General features: G+C 42.7%; 1 protein-coding gene across 1 annotated transcript in view; it reads left to right on the forward strand.

Moving 5' to 3' along the window:
- LOC126108209 (ankyrin-3-like) overlaps window positions 1-16,541 on the forward strand; it is a 116,132-nt gene that overhangs the window by 71,746 nt on the left and 27,845 nt on the right. Inside the window, exon 4 of the mRNA XM_049913445.1 lies at window positions 13,579-14,158. Within this exon, the coding sequence (XP_049769402.1) occupies window positions 13,579-14,158 (580 nt within the window). The remainder of the gene's footprint in view (window positions 1-13,578; window positions 14,159-16,541) is intronic.

The raw sequence follows: 16,541 nt of genomic DNA on the forward strand, positions 1-16,541 counted from the left end.
TTTGAAATTACGAGTTATGTCACACTTAAAATTTCTGTAATTAATTACACAATCCTATACTGTTTACTATGTTGATTTCTGGCTTCATTTGTGAGACAATAATCGAAATTAATTATGTAAACAAATCTAGTAAAAATTAATTTGATAACCAAAATTGTAAACCCTTTCGAATATTGCTACTTCTGTAGAGTGAGATAGTCGTAAGCATGTCTGTGATCGGACTTATTTTTGTGTGAACAGTTTAATTTCGGCTTTGTTAATGCGAAAAATCAAAATGCTGTTGGTATAATAGAAAATGAGAAAATATATTTATGTGAAAAACTTTCTGCAACCACAATCTTCCAATGTATTTGGTTTAAACCAAGGGCGAGGGGCTGATGTGACATTTATATCTTCAAAGAATCAGACCTCTAGAAAAGAAGAACTGCAGACAACTAAAAATGACAAGCTAAGTAATCTAGAAAGTTATCTGTAATCTTCGCTCCTCTCAAATCATCATAAAATCTTTTGCCTTATGTGGACAACAGATGGAAGTAGGAAGGAGGGGTGAGATTACAAACTGACAGAACGGTTTCAGTCTTCTAATCAAATGCAGTCCGTACAGTCCACCATTAGGAGGTTAGAACGAAGGACATTTACTTCCTGGGAATTGGCTGTACTCAGTATCAAGGGAGGAGAAATTTGTTACACGGATTCTAACTGCCAATATGTAGGGGAAACCAGAAGTAAACGAACTACATTTTACTAAGAGAAAGGCCACTTCAAACAGTTCCTTTCTCAGAATAATTCATTTCAATTAATTCGTTCATGAACTACACATCCTTAAACATACTTATTCATCTACATGTAAAACAAAGTATCGGGCAAAGCGACTGTATATCTATGCACTGATACTGCAATGAATCAGAATGAAGTTATTAAAAATTCAGCCATATTCCTAAATTCACTTCAGGCCTTCCGCTGCACGGTTTAATGATGGAAATTAGCTTGGATTTCATCCTTCTTCGAATCATAAAGCCGCCACGGTTTTCCAATGGTACCACTTTTTTGGCAAAAAAATTTGACAATATGATTAATACCACACGTTTAAATGGGAACATTGCAAGAGAAGATATACTTTTGCTTCACAACTCAATGATTCCAGCAGATATGCCACTCGAGTTGAAACGTTTGCTGTTTCCGGTTGCGACGCACATTTTCAGAAACCAGCAGCAAAGCACAGGAAATTTCGCTGCAAGTGTGATTACTAAATTAGGCAAACACATGTTTCTCACATGCTGCATGTGGCCTGATGACACGTTGGAAAACCTTCTGATTTATTCGTGTCCGCGCCAGATGGAGAAATAAAAAATACTGTGCATTCAAAAATATTTCACTACACAGAACTTACATACAGACACTTCGTTTGTTTGACTGGCAATGGAAAGCATGCACAGTACTGAACACGACTCGAAAATCGAACCTTAAGTACTTAACGTGGCTTAAATAAAAATAGTGCATTGGTCTGCGTATATCCAACAATAATTATGAAAGGAAGACAATTGACTGCGAACAGTGCTTTTAAAGAAGTACGTGTGCGTTCACGGAAGACATACGACAAGAACATTTAATGATTAAGACTGGTAAGTTACGACTCGATATATGTACAAACATACATAAGCACGGAAATGTTTTCCGTGTTGTTACAAATGTATGAAAGGAAAAGTCAACAGGCAATACGCAAAGAACGTGTATGTCTGTGTATACAGTGAGATTTATGGTGAGTCATCTACACTGGAGTGCCAAAGAAACTGGTATAGGCCTGTGTATTCAAATACGGAGGTATGTAAACAAGCAGAACACGGCGCTGCGGTCGGCAAGGCTTGAATACGACAACATGTGTCTGGGGTAGTTGTTAGATCGGTTATGCTGCTACAATGGCAGGTTATCAAGACGTAAGTGGGTTTCAGCGTGGTGTTATAGTCGGCGCAGTTGCGATGGGACACAGCATCTCCGATGTCCTGATGAAGTGGACAATTTCCCGTACCACCATTTTGTTCAACTTAACAGAAGTTCAACCATTCTGCAAATTGCTGTAGATTTTAGTTCTGGGCCGTCAACAAGAATCAGGCTGCAAAACCAGACAAGGAAAAATCATCGATAACGGACTTCGGAGCTGAGGGCCAAGTCTTCACGCCTCCCTGGACCAGTCAACAACGACATTGGACTGTAGATGACTCTAAATGTACTGCCTGATTGGGCGTACCTAGTTTCAAATTGTATCGAGTGGATGGAAGTATGGAGACAACCTCAGGAATCCATGGACCCTGTATGTCAGCAGGAGATTGTTCAACTTGGTCGATGCTCTGTAATGGTGTGGAGCGCGTGCTGTTGGACACGACTCGACACGGCTCTGACAGGTGACACGTACATAAGCTTCCTGTCTGATCAGCTACATCCATTCGTGTCCATTGTACATTCCGACAGACTTGGGCAATTCCAGAAGGACAATACAACAGCCCACACGTCCAGAATTGCTACAGAATGGCTCCAGGAACACTCTTCTGAGTTTAGAAACTTCCACTGGTCACCATACTCCACAGAAATGAACATTATTGATCATAAGTGAGATTCCTTGCAACGTGCCGCTCAGAAAAAATCTCCACCCCTTCGTACTCCTACGGATTTATGGACAGCCGGACAGCCCTGCAGGATGCATGGTGTCAGTTCCCTCCAGCACTACTTCAGACATTAGTCGAGTCCATGCCACGTCGTGTTGCGGCACTTCTGCGGGCTCGCGGCGCCCTACACGAAATATCTTTGGTTCTTCAGTGCATATAACATTGAAATGCTTAGTGTGTGTAGTTAGTTATACGTACAGATCGTTCACCTTCCTACATGTAGATATACATTTTGTAATGGGTATAACTGCAGATATTTCTACTGGTGACTGATAACAGTGTACTAAACAATATTATATCAGTACTTGCGCCATTTGCAGACTAATAATTATGGCTGTTAGTGGCCGTACGTTTTAGATGGATTATTATTTGCAAGTACACATGGCACAAGCAAGCCATTGAAAGTGTACTTTTCTAAGGGCAGCAGATCAGGTACTGAAGGGTGAATGCGTAGAGGCAAAATGAAAGTCTATAGTGACACGCGTAGTCCATTTTTACTTACAATTACGACGGTGAACTGAAAAATTATGTATGGTTGCAAAATACTTAAGTGCCTATACAACGTAAGTTAACCATATTAATCTTTAATTTGTGTCTCAGAAATCTTTAATTTTTGTGTCAGAAAAATCTGGTAAGAAACAGATGTAAAATGCATACAGGAGAGACGTCTGAAGTGAGACCAGACATTATAGATAAATCCTAGTGAATTAACAAAATACACACAACAGTATAATGTTCACTGACGAAAGAAAGATACTGAAGCAATGGCCTGTTCTCTGTTGACCACACAGGGGCAGAAACGAAAGTAAGAGAAGAATTGTGAAAACATCACCGAGTTTTTGAGCATCGAGGAACATGGTGTGTAGTCTCCAGACGGACTTGCATTTAGAGCAAAACATCTTTTCAACCCTGATTCCTTGGCCACCAAGATGTCTTGGCGTGGAATACGACGACCATGGTGATGTACAGCTCTCTGTCCTCGGCAGGGAACAGCCTGTCATCTCTCCTGTAGGCGTGGCGGCCACAGGGAGACATACGACGACAGCATTTAATGAGTAAGCACTGTAAGTTGTGTGTGGATATACGTACAAAGTGACATAACCACCGAAATACTTGCCAAAGCCAATATATAAACATTGTCCGTGTGGTTGCAAATGTGTGAAGGAAAAAGCCAACACACAATGCACAAAAGTTCCATATGTGTGGGTATGCATTGATTCTGTATACGTGTTCACCTCGGAAGTGCCGAGGTGTAAGCTGCTGTGAATCAGCAGCTTTAATGTCCAAACGCCACCTTTATTAACCCTTTAGCGAGAGGCAGACGAGGGAGACTTTTTTGTGCAAGCAACCCCTTTCCATGGTCTTAGACTTGGCGCACAGCTCAGCTCCAGAAACAGGTGTTCCTCCTGCGGCAGTGCGTGTCTGCGGCCAATCACTGGCACTGAGGACAGTGGACAGTGATCACGGACAGCGACAGGTCGTGCATGAAGCACACCAGTGGCGAGACGCAATCAACACCTTCACCGCGCGATAACAACGGGGAAGTCATTGATGACAGTGCCACTAAAGCAGAGTTATGAAACAGGTTTTCCGAAACTAATTCACCAAAGAAGACGAAGTAAATATCTTTCAATTCCGATAAAGAACAACTGCCTAGATGAGAAACATAGAAGTAGAGACATCCACGGTGTAGCAAAGCAGGTTAAATCACTTAATAAAGGCAAGGCTTCCGGTCCAGATTGTACCCCACTCAAGTTCACTTCCGATTATGCTGATGCTAGAGCTCCATATATAGGAATTATACACAACCGCCTGCTCACAGAAAGTTCCGTACCTAACTACTGGAAAGTTGCTCAAGTCTCACCAATACCCAAGAAGGAAAGTAGGAGTAATCCACTGAATTACAGGCCCACAGCACTAACGTCGATTTGCAGTAGGGTTTTGGAACATATACTGTGTTCGAACATTATGAATTACCTCGAAGAAAACGATTGATTGACACATAGACATGTTGTCGTTGTTGTGGTCTTCAGTCCTGAGACTGGTTTGATGCAGCTCCCCATGCTAATCTATCCTGTGCAAGCTCCTTCATCTCCCAGTACCTACTGCAACCTACATCCTTCTGAATCTGCTTAGTGTAATCATCTCTTGGTCTCCCTCTACGATTTTTACCCTCCACACTGCCCTCCAATGCTAAATTTGTGATCCCTTGATGCCTCAGGACATGTCCTACCAACCGGTCCCTTCTTCTAGTCAAGTTGTGCCACAAACTTCTCTTCTCCCCAATCCTATTCAATACCTCCTCATTAGTTACGTGATCTACCCACCTAATCTTCAACATTCTTCTGTAGCACCACATTTCGAAAGCTTGTATTCTCTTCTTGTCCAAACTGTTTATCGTCCATGTTTCACTTCCATACATGGCTACACTCCATACAAATACTTTCAGAAACGACTTCCTGACACTTAAATCTATACTCGACGTTAACAAATTTCTCTTCTTCCGAAACGCTTTTCTTGCCATTGCCAGTCTACATTTCATATCCTCTCTACTTCGACAATCATCAGTTATTTTGCTCCCCAAATAGCAAAACTCCTTTACTACTTTAAGTGTCTCATTTCCTAATCTAATTCCCTCAGCATCACCCGACTTAATTCGACTATATTCCATTATTCTCGTTTTGCTTTTCTTGATGTTCATCTTATATCCTCCTTTCAGGAAACTGTCCATTCCGTTCAACTGCTCTCCCAAGTCCTTTGCTGTCTGTGACAGAATTACAATGTCATCGGCAAACCTCAAAGTTTTTATTTCTTCTCCATGGATTTTAATACCTACTCCAAATTTTTCTTTTGTTTCCTTTACTGCTTGCACAATATACAGATTGAATAACATCGGGGAGAGGCTACAACCCTGTTTCACTCCCTTCCCAACCACTGCTTCCCTTTCATGCCCCTCGACTCTTATAATTGCCATCTGGTTTCTGTACAAATTGTAAATAGCCTTTCGCTCCCTGTATTTTACCCCTGCCACCTTTAGAATTTGAAAGAGAGTATTCCAGTCAACATTGTCAAAAGCTTTCTCGACGTCTACAAATGCTAGAAACGTAGGTTGGCCTTTCCTTAATCTTCCTTCTAAGATAAGTCGTAAGTCCAGTATTGCCTCACTGATGCAAAACACATCGTTGTTGTAAAACACAACTACCTCTTTATACTCATCAAGTGATGAGTGCTATCGACAGGGGATGTCAAACTTATTCCAAATTTTTAGATTTCCAGAAGACTTTCGACACCGTTCCTCACATGCGTCTTCTAACCAAACTGCATGAATATGGAAAATCGCCTCAGTTGTGCGACTGGCTTCGTGATTTCCTCTCAGTAAGATCACAGTCCGTAGTAATAGACGGGAGGTCATCTAGTAAATCAGAAGCAATATCCTGCGTTCCCCAAGGAAGTGTTATAGCCCATCTGTTGTGTCCGAGCGGGGTAGCCGCGCGGTCTGGGGCGTCTTGTCACGCTCCGTGTGACTCCCCCCGTCGGAGGTTCGAGTCCTCCATCGGGCATGGGTCTGTGTGTCGTCCTTAGCGTAAGTTAGTTTATGTTAGATTAAACAGCGTGTAAGCTTAGGGACGGATGACCTTAGCAGTATGGTCCCATAAGACCTTACCACAAATTTCCAAATTTTCCCTCTGTTGTTCCTGAACAATATTAACGACATAGGAGACAATCTGAGTAGCCCTCTCAGATTGTTTGCAAATGATGCTGTTATTTACCGTCTTGTTAAGTCATCAGATGACCAAAACGAACAGCAAAATGATTTAGATAAGATATCTGTATGGTGCGAAAAGTGGCAATTGAAGCTGAATAAAGAAAAGAGTGAAGTTATTCACATGAGTGCTAAAATAAATCCAAAAAAAATTTTGATTACGCTATAAGTCACACTTAATATTAAGGCTGTAAATTCAACTAAATACTTGGGGATTACAATTACAAATAACCTAAATTGGAACGATCGCATAGATAATTTTTTGCTTAGAGCAAACCAAAGACTGCAGTTCATTGGCAGAACGCTTAAAAGCTGCAACAGCTTTACTAAAGAGACTGCTTACACCAGGCTTGTCCGTCCTATTCTGGAGCATTGCTGTGCGGTGTGGGATCCCCATCGGGAGGGACTGATGGACGACATAACAGTACAGCGCTCGTTTTTCATTCATAATTGACTCTTGTCTTCCAAAGCTGAAAAAAATGTATCTGCCTAAGGTGAAAGACGTAAGAGCAATACACTGGCGTATGTTTACGATTATTTGGTTTCTTAAGGAAAGGCAAGCCTACGTTTCTAGCATTTGTAGACTTAGAGAAAGCTTCTGACAATGTTGACTGGAATACTCTCTTTCAAATTCTGAAGGCGACAGGGGTCAAATACAGCGAGTGAATGGCTATTTACAATTTGTACAGAAACCAGATGGCAGTTATAACAGCCGAGGGGCATGAAAGGAAAACAGTGGTTGAGAATGGAGTGAGACATGGTTGTAGCGCATCCCCAACGTCATTCAGTCTATGTACTGAGCAAGCAGTAAAGAAAACAAAAGAGAATTTCAGAGTAGGAATTTAAATCCGAAGAAGAAATAAAAGCTTTGGGGTTTGCCAATGACATTGCAATTCTTTCAGAGAGAGCAAAGTACCTGGAAGAACAGTCGAATGGAACGGACAGTCTTCAAAGGAGGATTAAAGGTGAACTTAAACAAAAGCGAAACGATGATAATGAGAAGTAGTCGAATTAAATCAGGTGAGGCTGAGGGGATAATATTAGCAAACGAGGCACTTAAAGTAGTAGATGACTTTTGCTATTTGGAGAGCAAATTATCTGATGATGGTGGAAGTAGGAAGGATGTAAAATGTAGACTGGCAATGACAAGGAAAGCGTTTCAAAAGAAGAGAAATTTGTTAACATCGAGTATTGTTTTAAATGTCAGGAAATCGTTTCTGAAAGTATTTTTATGGAGTGTAGCTATATATGGATGTGAAACATGGACGATAAATAGTTTGTACAAGAAGAGAATAGAACCTTTCGAAATGTGGTGCTAGAGAAGGATGCTGAAGATTAAATGGGTATACCACGTAACTAATCTGGAAGTACTGAATAGAATTGGGGAGAAGAGAAATTTGTGGCACAAATTGATTAGAAGAAGGGATCTCTTGGTCTGCCTTTTCTTGAGGCATCAAGGTATCACCAGTTCAGTATTGGAGAGCAGCGTGGAGGGAGACCAAGATATGAATACATTAAGTAGATAGCCGTAGGTACTTTGAGATGAACGAGCTTACACAGAATAGAGCAGCATCAAACCAGTCTCTGAACTGAAGACCAAAACAACAACAACATGTTTACGATAGAAATCAGGAAGGAACGTTATTCAAACAGGGTGACAATTCGAGATTGAAATTTTCACACTGCAGCAGAGTGTGCGCTGATATGAAACTTCCTGGCATATTAAAAGGGTGTGCCGTACCGAGACAAGAACTAAAGACCTTTGCCTTTTGAGGGCAAGTGCTCTACCATCTGAGCTACCCAAGCAGGACTCACGTCCCCTCCTATGGGCTTCAGTTCTACCAGTACCTCGTCTCCTACCTTCCAAACTTCACATAAGCTCTTCTGCGAATCTTGCAAGGCTAGCACTCCAAAAAAGAAAGGATATTGCGGTGAAGTAGCTTAGGCACAGCCTGGGGTATGTTTTCAGACTGAAATTTTCGCTCTGCAGCGGAGTGTACGCTGATATGAAACTTCCTGGCAGGAGTGCTAGTGAAGTTTGGAAGGGAGGAGACGAGGTACTGGCAGAACTGAAGCCCAGAGGACGGGACGTGAGTCGTGGTTGGGTAGCCCAGTCGACAGAGCAGTTGCCCGCGAAAGGCAAAGGTCCTGAGTTCGAGTCTCGATCCGGCACACAGTTTTAATCCGCCAGGAAGTTTGAGGGTGACAATTATTGACCTACATGAAATGAAATCTTCATAGCTTCAGAACGGTTTCCTTTATGACGTTCAAATTGCACCGTTGGCTGCAGGGGATGATGGGAATTAGTTTGCGTATGCACGTGTGCCTTGTTGTTGTCGGCTATGTGCACGAGAAAACGTCACGGTACAGCGTACCTGAACATATACCACTTGTGAAGGCCTAATACACGAGGAATAACAGCCCAAATGCGGCTCAAAGGAAGTGGTGCGACCGAGATCAAGATGAAGACAACCGGTCCGTGTGTGCTAAAAATCAAGAATATGATCCACAAGTTTGAGAGAACGGGTAGCTTTCGTGCTGACAGTGTTCGCAATGTCGGTGGACCTAAACGGATGGAAACGCCTGAAAACATCAAGATGACAAGCGCTGTGTTTCAAACCAGCCCCAGGAAATCTATCAGACGAGCTGCACAACAGGTGGGAATCAACTGGGAGGCACTGCGACGTATAGCTGTTGAAGACCTGCATCTTTTCCCATACAAAATTCAAACTCCTCAGCCATTAAGCCCGAGGGCCATGGAACAGCAGTTTTGTTTCGCCTACACTCTTGTCTCCAGAATTGACGAACAGGACTTTGATGTAAATATGGTTTCGTTTCGCCCGTAAGCCCACATCTATTTGGATGGGTTCGTCAATAAGCGAAATTGGCGCATTTGATGGACTGAGACTGCGCATTCGGTGATCGAGAAGTCTCTTCACCGTCAACGGGTGACTGTGTGGTGGGCAGTCTCCAGTCACGGAATAATCAGTGCAATATTCTTTTGGTGACTACCGAACAGTTATTCAAGGTTTTGGAAGATTATATCATCACGATTATCCAAAGTTACCCTCATTTCGATAAGATGTGATTCATGCAAGATAGTGCTCGACCCCTTTGAAGCAGGGAAGTGTTTAATGTCCTGGAAGAGCATTTTAGGGACCGCATTCTGGCTATGGTGTACCCAGGAGGCACGGGCATGGGCCTCGATTGGCCTCCATGTTCTCTGGATCTGAATACATCGACTTCTTTCGGTGGGGCTATATTAAGGCCAAAGTGTACAGCAATAGACTCTGAGCACTATGGGACTCAACTGCTGCGGTCATCAGTCCCCTAGAACTTAGAACTACTTAAACCTAACTAACCTAAGGACAGCACACAACACCCAGTCATCACGAGGCAGAGAAAATCCCTGACCCCGCCGGGAATCGAACCCGGGAACCCGGGCGTGGGAAGCGAGAACGCTACCGCACGACCACGAGATGCGGGTTGCACAGCAATAGCCCAGAGACTATTGCTAAGCTGAAAACAGACATTCAGGAGGTCATCGCCAGCATCGATTTTCCGACACTTCAGCGGGTCACGCAGAATTTCGCTATTCATCTGCGCCACCTCATCGCCAATGAAGGCAGGCACATCGAAGATGTCATAACCTTAATCCGAATATATTTAGTAACGTTTAATTTTGAATAAATTGTAACACGCCGAACTTTGTAACTAATTAACATTTTTTTTTCTTCTTTATATACAGTCAGCCAGAAAAATGTATGCACACCTTAAGGAACGAAAACTATTACTTATGTGTTTATTTTACAATTAATAATTCATCACATATGTTGTACAACTTTCAGCTTAGCATAGGGTTCCTTTAAGTGTTAAAATGTTTACAGTCGGCGGCTATACACATAGCAGAATGACGAGCGGTCGTTAAAAGTCTCTAAGCACTATGGTACTTAACATCTGATGGCATTACTCCCTTAGAACTACTTAAACCTAACTAACCTAAGGACATCCCACACCTCCATGCCGGAGGCAGGATTCGAACCTGCGACTGTAGCATGAGCGCGATTCCGGACTCAAGCGCCCAGAATCGCTCGGCCACAGCTTCCGGCTCGTCGCAACTATGTCAGTCAGCGTTACAGTGGAGATCGCTGCACATGTCGCTGTAATCTCCTGGCGAAGTTCCTCCAGCGTGCGTGGCTTACCTCGATAGACGTTATCTTTCACAGTTCCCCACAAGTAAAAGTCCGTAGGTGTTAGATCTGGCGACCGTGGAGGGAACTCAATGGGTCTTCTTCATCCAGTCCAATGCCCCAGCCGCGGGACACGATGGGAATTTGAATGCCCATCGAACACCCCATGTTGTTGTCGGCCACTTTTATTTGTATGGATTCGTTAGTAAGTGAAATTGGCCCGGTTGGGGGCTGAGAGTCAGTATTTGGCGATCGAGATGTCACTTCACCCTCAATGGGAGACTGGGTGGTGTGCAATGTCCACTCATGGATTATCCAAATTCACCTTGGCGGTGCACTTTTGGGACCATTCTGGTTCTGATGCACACAGAGGCCACTAGCATGGGCCTAGACTGTACTCACTTTCAGATAAAACAGCTATGCCGTGCATACCTGCTCTATTCTCCTGTATTACTACATGCAACACTTCTCCCCCTCCTAAGTACCTGTTCGTTGAATAGATTAAAGATAACTGTTTATAGTACATCACCCTGCCGGACTCATTGTGAACATGCGTAGAACCTGTGTAGAGTGCACTCCAATGGAACTCTTCTCTTTTATTATACAGCTTCCACATAATATATCACTCTCTATGCATATTCCTACACTCTCCTGTACCTCAAACTTTATTTGGTCATTTTACATCATGTGACGTTTCTTGTATACCTACCAAAGCTATGTATTTACCATTTCAAATTAAGTTTAATGATATTACTCCTTCTTGGATTCTTTGTTTTTTCCCGAATCCAAACTGACTTTCTGATAATCCTGTCTCAATTGTTCGAAGACAGTGGAAGCTTTTATTTGATAAGGCATTCTCAACTAAGCTAAGGCTTCGGTAATTTTCGTATTTTATGACATTCCTCCTTTAAGGACAAATATCGTATAATGTTTTTCTAGAATCTGAGGGCAAATTCCCCAGTTTCTATATGTTATGCTAGGGAGTATTTAACAGATTTCTAATTCCAATTCTTCCACGTTCGACATAGTCAGCTAGAATGTTGTCTTTCCCAGGACTTTTTTGTTTCTCGGATTTTCAGAGCTAGCTGATAGAAAACAAGTGCAATAAATAATAGTAATTTAAAAAGTCATTTAAAGGATCAACCTGATCATCTAACTTAGTAACTGGAACTGTGACTATTTTCAGCGCTAATAACAGCTTATAATGAAGAACTTACACCAACAAAGGTCAGTTATCAGTACCATCTGCAACAATTTGGTAGGGTGTCATGAATTATCAAATGATAGAAAAAATGTGTGTTGAAAATATAGCATATTCTCTATGACTGGCCCTGACATATCCCCCTACAGTAATGGCTCCCAACCTTTCTGAGACCATTATCCCAGAGTGCAAACAGACACTAGCTAGAGCTCCACCTCCCCCGCCTCACCCCCCTACCCACCCAAACACACACACTAAGTCATCATATTTAGCAATTAACTAAACTCCACTTAGAAGAATATTTCCTTCGAAAATTTTTATTTTGAAAGTGATGAAAGATAAATGATACTTAGCTTTGTAGACGTTTTATTAATCCTCAGACTAATGTGTCAATTATACAATTGGTACTTCTGATTTGTAATGATGTAGCCTTTCTCATTGCGTCTAAGACTACTCAAAAATGGAAGTTAACTAACTGTCTGCAGTGAAGTTATGCACTTGTTACAAAACTTGTTTCCTCTACACCACTTCTCTCTCTATTGACACTTGTGTCACCCTCACCCTGCACCTTTACTTAAAATCAATCAAGTGAAAATTCGTGCACTCTACTTACTGTTTCTGAATCACTTGATTGCTGGACTCCTTACTTCTGCAGTGTCAGAAATCGAAAGATTTTAACTTGCCAACGCTTTGTGTGTGACTAGGTGCCACAAATAATAATAAAAAAAGTACTGTACACATCTTACACTACAATAATAGCCACTACATAGTAAGTGTTGAGCTGAAGTTTAATATTTTTTCATTTACTATTATGAACTGAGTGATGACGAAATTTCTGGTCATTTGCTAGAAATTTTTATGAGATATTGAAGCATATGTGATCTATATGTCTCAATTTCTCCATCATGGTACAAAGTGAAAACTATTGCGTGCAGCAGGAGGATAATGTGTGGAATATGAAGTTCATACATTCGTTTGACAAGCTGTAGCATGCACCACATTGTGTCATTCATTACTTCTATTATTTGAAAATAAAAATTAATTAATGTTAACTTATGTAATAACTATTACATTGTTGTGAAATATTAATGATAAACATGATCTTTTAGAAATAATTTAGTATTGTGAGCGAAACACAGTTGGACACAGTTGTTTGTACCCCACATAAAATTTAATTTTATCCACTGGGGGAGGGGGCCGTTACGCCACTACCCTACAAAATATTGGGTGTTGTCATGTTGGAATATGTGAGAAGTTGCCATCAAGCTATGCCCACCATCTCTATATCATGTTTCTAGAAAAGTCATTCCAGACTGTGACAGCAGTTAGTTGATCCCCTGTATCAGTTCCTGGAGAGAAACATGCTGGGCTAGCGGTTAAGGGCAGAGGGGTACAGATTTCAGACATAAAATATCATTGTTTCCTTAAATAAGTGCAGAAATTGGGACTGTGTGTTGAATAAAATATGCTCTTAGTTTTGTGCTAGATCACCATTTTGATACTTTGAGCAAGTAATTGTACAAAGAGACAAATGATAGGAGGCCTGTATTCCTTCCGTGGCATTTTTTACAAGCAAATAGGGAAGTTTTAAGAGGAGATGTAATAGATTTTCAAAAGTATTATTTCCTTCATATACACACTTTAATCTATGTTGTGTGTGAATTTTATCCTGATGGCAGCTTTATAAATGCCTTTAAATTGATAAAATAATTAACTCTGCACTGGCAGCCACTCCCATCTGTCCCTTGGGAAACTGTGTTCCAGAATCCCTCACAGTGGGACGAGTTCAGCAGGCTGAGGAGGCCACGGCCGTGGATCTGGGTGCCCTGTTGGACGCCAGGGACGACGCTGTGGTTACTCTGCTGGCCGGGGACAATACGCGGCTTGTGGCTCACAGGGCTGTCTTGGCCGCCAGGAGTCCTGTGTTTGCGGACATGTTCCGTCGCGTCACTATAGAGGGCAGCAGCAGCCAGCTCGTACTCTCGGACACAGAGGGTCCTGTGCTGCGCCAGGTGCTGGCATACCTCTACACCCTGCAGGTGCCCCAGCTGCCCAGCATGGCCCCAAAGCTGCTGGTCGCCGCCGACGTATACGGCCTCTCGGTACTGAAAGCGCACTGTGAGCAAGAGGTGGTCGCCCAGCTGTCTGTCGAGACTGCGGCAGCTGCAGGTGTTCTCGCGATTAGGCATTCCGCCAACAGGCTGAAGCAGGCCGCCGTCGCCTTCATAAAGGCCCACATGCTCCGTGTGATGGCGACGCAGGGCTGGGCTGAGGCTGTAGTTAACGACCCACAAACTATTGTGGAGTTGACTCACCTGATTGCAGAGACACCGACAGACACCAGGTAAGCGTGAGACAAGTCACAATTCTACGTTACACAACGATAAGTGTGTGTACTGCCAGGCCTACAATGTCCACCACAAAGTTTAATTAGATGTGCATGTGCAGTAAAATACACTACTACTGATATCAATTTTCTTGTATACACTATGTGATCAAATGTATCCAGACATCTGGCTGAATATGAGTTACAAATGCAATGAAGCCCTCCATCAGTAATGCTGGAATTCAGTCTGGTGTTGGTCCACCCTTAGCCTTGATCTTCCACTCTCGCAGCCATACATTCAATAAGGTGCTGGATTGTATGTTGGGGAATGGCAGCTCATTCTATACGGAGTGCTGCACTGAAGAGAGGTATCGATGTTGGTTGGTGAGACCTGGCACGAAGCTGGCTTTCCAATATATCCCAGATGTGTTCTGTAGCGTTCAGGTCAGGACTCTGTGCGGGCCAGTCGTTCACAAAGACGTTACTGTCATGCAACCACTCGGCCACAGCCCATGCATTATGAACAGATGCTCTTCCATGTTGAAAGATGTAATCGCCATCCCCGAACTGCTCTTGAACAGTTGGAAACAAGAAGGCGCTTAAGACACGAATGTAGGGCTGTGTTGTGATAGTGCCACGCAAAACAACAAGGGGTGCAAGCACCTTCCATGACAAATACGGCCATATCATAAAACCACCGCCTCCGAATTTTACTGTTGCCACTACACATGCTGGCAGAGAGAGTTCACAGGGCATCCGCCATACCCACACCTTTCCATCCGATTGGCACATTGTGTACCATGATTAGTCACTCCACACAACGTTTTCCCACTGTTCAATCGTCCAATGCTTACTCTTCTTACACCAGGCGAGGCGTCATTTGACATTTACCATCGTGATGTGTGGCTTAAGAACACCCGCTCGACCATGAAATCCTAGTATTGTCACCTCCCGTCTAACTGTCATTGCACTTGTAGTGGATACCGACGCAGTTCCGATTTACCGTGTGATGTTCTGGATAGATGTGTGCCTATTACAGATTATGACCCTCTTCAACTGTCGGCAGTCTCTGTCATTCAACAGATGAGGTCGGCCTGTACGCTTTTGTGCTGTATGTGTCCCTTCACGTTTCCACTTCGCTATCACATCGGACCTACGCATGTTTAGGAGTGTGCAAATCTCGCATACAGACGTATGACAAGTGAGACATCAATCACCTGACCACATTCGAAGTCCGTCAGTTCCGCGGAGTGCCCCATTCTGCTGTATCACGGTGTGTAATGTCCACTGAGGGCGCCAATATGGACTACCTCGCAGTAGGTATCAGCACAATGCACCTAATATGAAAAATGAATGTTTCTGGGGGTGTCCAGATACCTTTGGTCACATAATGTATGTCATACAAATACCGGCGTTGTCTGCATTGGATTGTCACACACTAACTGAATAGCTTGTCTAAATGCTCTCAAGGAACACGCATGCTCGAAGTAAGCAAACATAAAGACATTGTACTTCGCAAATAAGCAGGTTGAATGCCACAAACAAGTGCTGATGTCGAACATTTCAAATACGGTATCTCGTAAACGACTCATACTTGGATCCTGCAACAAACACCACTGACATTCTGAACTACGCTACTCTTCGTTTGTTAATGTCAATAGGAGTAGGTCTATTTAGAAAAGTGTATCTTGTCACAACAAATACACTTCCTAGGTATTAGTACAATCTATGGATTGGCTAACAATACGAGCTCCAGACTACCAATCCACTGTATGAAAACAGCAGATGAATAGCACTTTCAATACCCGCAATATTTCTGGAGGAAGCATTAGGTGATTTACCCTATATGTTGGCAAAATAGTAAAATTTCTTCCATACTGACACTCTAACCTGGATCCTGGAAGTTGTTAAGGCCACTGCTCGCATAAAGTGGGAAATCCAGGTTCGGGTCCCAGTCTGGCACAAATCTTCTAATGTCACCAGTAAATTGTAGAGTGAGAATCTCATCGTATTTTAAACTGCAAACACATTTATTATGCTAAATACAGGTGTGATCTGCAGCAGGGTCTGTTCCTTCAGACATGCATCCTTGTCTGAAGGACATGCCATAGGAGGTTTTTAAACACAGGCGCTGTAAGTAGTATTCATATGCCCAGGCAAAGGTCGTGACAACAATAAGTAAGTTTCTTCCTGTGTGAGTTACAGTGACTGTTCTACAGCAATACATGGAAACTCACGGTGATATGTGAAGTTTTAGGTAGGTCATTGAAGCATCCTCGCATAGACAAAGTTGTTCGGCGATCATACTTGCACATTGGGAAATTCAGATTCCAGTCCAGGTCTGACATCAAGCTTTTTACATCACCAGTAAACTGTACAGTTGGAGTCTCATCGTATTCAC

This window comes from Schistocerca cancellata, chromosome 11, assembly GCF_023864275.1.
Source record: "Schistocerca cancellata isolate TAMUIC-IGC-003103 chromosome 11, iqSchCanc2.1, whole genome shotgun sequence".
NCBI lineage: Eukaryota > Metazoa > Arthropoda > Insecta > Orthoptera > Acrididae > Schistocerca > Schistocerca cancellata.